We start from the raw sequence: 3010 nt of genomic DNA, 5'->3' as shown, positions 1-3010 counted from the left end.
TGCAAACCTCAAAACCAATCTGCTGCTCTTAGACAAAGGGTAGTGCTTACTGTGTGGCCACTTTCTCTGTGATGGTGGCAACCGACAAAATGGCATTCTTCTCCAGTAGCACATTTTTTGGTGACTGATGTACTCTTCCCATGGTCTGTGAAGAGATGAACTGTCAAACAGTACTGAGTACCTACAAAATAAATTTTAAAGTGTTTATTTGCATAAAGTATGCATTCTTTTACAGGGTTTAAAAACTTCACACAATTTGGCAAAATATTCCCATAAAAATGACTTATTTGGGCAGTATAAAGCCATTTTTCAACTTGATCAAAATACCATTTACCAAGAAATTAATTAGTGATGAAATCTTAGAGCTTAACTGACCCTTCAAGCCTCCAAAAAGGCTCCTATCATTTAAACTACTTACTACCACTATAATCTACACATTTATCTTCCATTCTCTACTCTTTTTTGCAGCACATTCTTGCTTTCTTTGTTTCAGACATGTTTCCTCATTCCTCTAGTTCATTTCTTCCCCTTTCCCACTGTTACTGTGAATATCACTGTGAAGAAAAATGAGGAAACATATTTCCATTCTTGTCTATGTATCTATCATTCTCTCACACAAATATGATGCCTAGTCATTCAGGTCTTGCCCAAAAAAAAAAGCCTATAGCCTAGAGAGACCATTATATCTTGGGACAGTATCCAAAAGGAAGGGGATAGGGCTACAAAGGCAATTCTTAAGTTTTTTTTAAACAACATCATTAAAATTTATTCCTAGGAAGCACATAGCTATATATATATACAGACACACACACACATACATATAATTAATTAATATATTATTGATATATCAATAATGCATTAATTACTATATTAATAATGCATTGTTATATGTTACATAAAATGTTTTATACATATCTATAGATATAAATAATTTTTCACTGTTGCTTTGCACTCTGAAATGGTCAAAATATTCACCTCAGCGGAAATTGTATGACTCAGTATTACTAACAACATAACTGAGGGCACCGCTGTGTTGGCATGTTAATCCCATTCAGTTAGACTTCTACAAGATGGCTGAGTCAGGGAGAAGCAAATTTAACTATCATAAAGAATCTCCTTAGTACAGACGCACTTACTTTCAGGACACCACCTATCTTCAGCCCATCTGTTACAGTTGTAATTGTCCACTGCGTTATCACAGGTAAAGCACTTAAAACTGTTTGGAAATGGAGTGGCTTTAATAATATTAAAATATAGTAAGTTTGCAAATATTAAGAAAAAAAAAATGTTCAAAATAATACTGTAAGTGCTTGTATACACATACACTTACACAAACGTATTACATACATTTACATATTTTCAATGATCACTGTCAGACAAATAAAACCTATGAAACAAGTTTTGTAAAAGCTTTTACATTTTTAACTGGTTCTGCTATGCCTGAACTTTAAAACACCTCCTCCTGTTTTCATTCTCTCACAATCCAAAATACCATTTAAGTAGCGGTGGGAAAAACAGGAAAGAGAGAGCATCTTATATATATGCACATGATAGTACATCCGCATGTATGTTTGTACAGATACACAAACACAATCTACATTCAAATGGCTTTTGATTCCTTTGATGAAAAAAATACATCTTTAATGATCTCCAACTCTGAAGAAGTCTGAACCCTTTGACAAAGGGATCAAGAGGACTATTTTAAAATCTTATTTACATTATATAAATATATAAGTTATTTTAGGATGCACAGGTCCCTAGATGCACGTATGTACCTATTCTATCTAGCTGTCTTGATTGTTTTAATGATACGTATCATGAAAATCTTCTCCCCTTAAATGAAGGGATAGAACACCTCTGATGCTAGGTAAGAGGCAAAAAAATGATGCTATTAGTGACAACTGGCTTCACAGGTCTCACAAGGTTTTTAATTACCTTCCGTTTGACTGCATACAGCACACCTATTCTTTCCCTTACAAAAAACCCAACAAGATAAAAGACAAAAACATCTGTTCTGTATTATTTATGAGAAATCCACTGCATAATTTGCTCTGTAGGAAGACATTTCAGAGACAGAAAAATATAATAAAAGCACTTAAAATATGAAAACTGTTGCCCTCATGCACTCTTTAATTTAGCAATGCATGCAATTGTTTGTTTTCATTCAGTCAACTCATAAAATCTTAGAAATAAACTAAACTGCTGTGGGTTGAAAAGCAAAAGTTTTATTTTAAACTTTTTATCCTTCATGTTTGAAGAAGTCAAACAAACAAAGGATTGAAAGAATACGGCAATTAACTAAAACATCAAGCTACAATTGCATACACAAAAAAAGCATAACTGTCTACTTACGGTCTAGTGGAGGTCTCACATTGTAAAAGTTGATGTTCTCAGCTGAAACCCCATTTCCTGAGAGGATGAAGAACGGAAGAAAGGCTCCGGCCAGCGTGTGATAGAATAACAACATGCTGAGTATTATTGTACATGAAAAGCAAAACTCATAGGCCTAGGAAAGAAAGGCAATGCATTATTTAGGGGAATCGTAAAGAACTGAGCATGTAGAACAATAAATTTCCTATGAACTACTTCTGAAACCTTGAAAATTCAGTCCGTAGATCTATACTGTGAAGATGGCTAATGCAAGCAAGCATGCAATGATCAACGATGCAAAGCTGAGCAGTTACTGCCTTCTGCTGGCCAAGATCCTGTACAAAGTACTTAAATTTCCACAAATGTAAAAAAGTTAACATTATTTCTTTAATCGATTTGTCCTTCTAAGCAATGTCAATCTTACAGATGCCTTGTAAGCATTCCTAAAAATCAACACCAAAACAGAGCTCCTTTATATCCTATTTGAAACAGACAGGATTACAATACCATTAAAGAAAGCAAAATGCAGACAAATGTCATTTTTAACACCAACAGCCTAGAACACAAGACCAATTCCTTATCTGATATAGATCAATGTATATCTGCTGACTTCAGATAAGCTACATCATCTGAATTGTAA

General features: G+C 34.0%; 1 protein-coding gene across 1 annotated transcript in view; it reads right to left on the bottom strand.

Moving 5' to 3' along the window:
- Positions 1–2467, bottom strand: part of LYPD6B (LY6/PLAUR domain containing 6B) — a 3990-nt gene extending 1523 nt beyond the window's left edge. The window contains exons 1-3 of the mRNA XM_009574601.1: positions 2353–2467; positions 1137–1235; positions 51–181 (exon numbers count right to left, since the gene is read on the bottom strand). Of these exons, the coding sequence (XP_009572896.1) occupies positions 51–181; positions 1137–1235; positions 2353–2467 (345 nt within the window). The remainder of the gene's footprint in view (positions 1–50; positions 182–1136; positions 1236–2352) is intronic.
- Between the last annotated feature and the right edge of the window lie 543 nt (positions 2468–3010).

This window comes from Fulmarus glacialis, unplaced genomic scaffold, assembly GCF_000690835.1.
Source record: "Fulmarus glacialis isolate BGI_N327 unplaced genomic scaffold, ASM69083v1 scaffold723, whole genome shotgun sequence".
NCBI classification, from domain to species: Eukaryota; Metazoa; Chordata; class Aves; order Procellariiformes; family Procellariidae; genus Fulmarus; species Fulmarus glacialis.
This window is presented reverse-complemented; position numbering and strand designations above follow the sequence as displayed.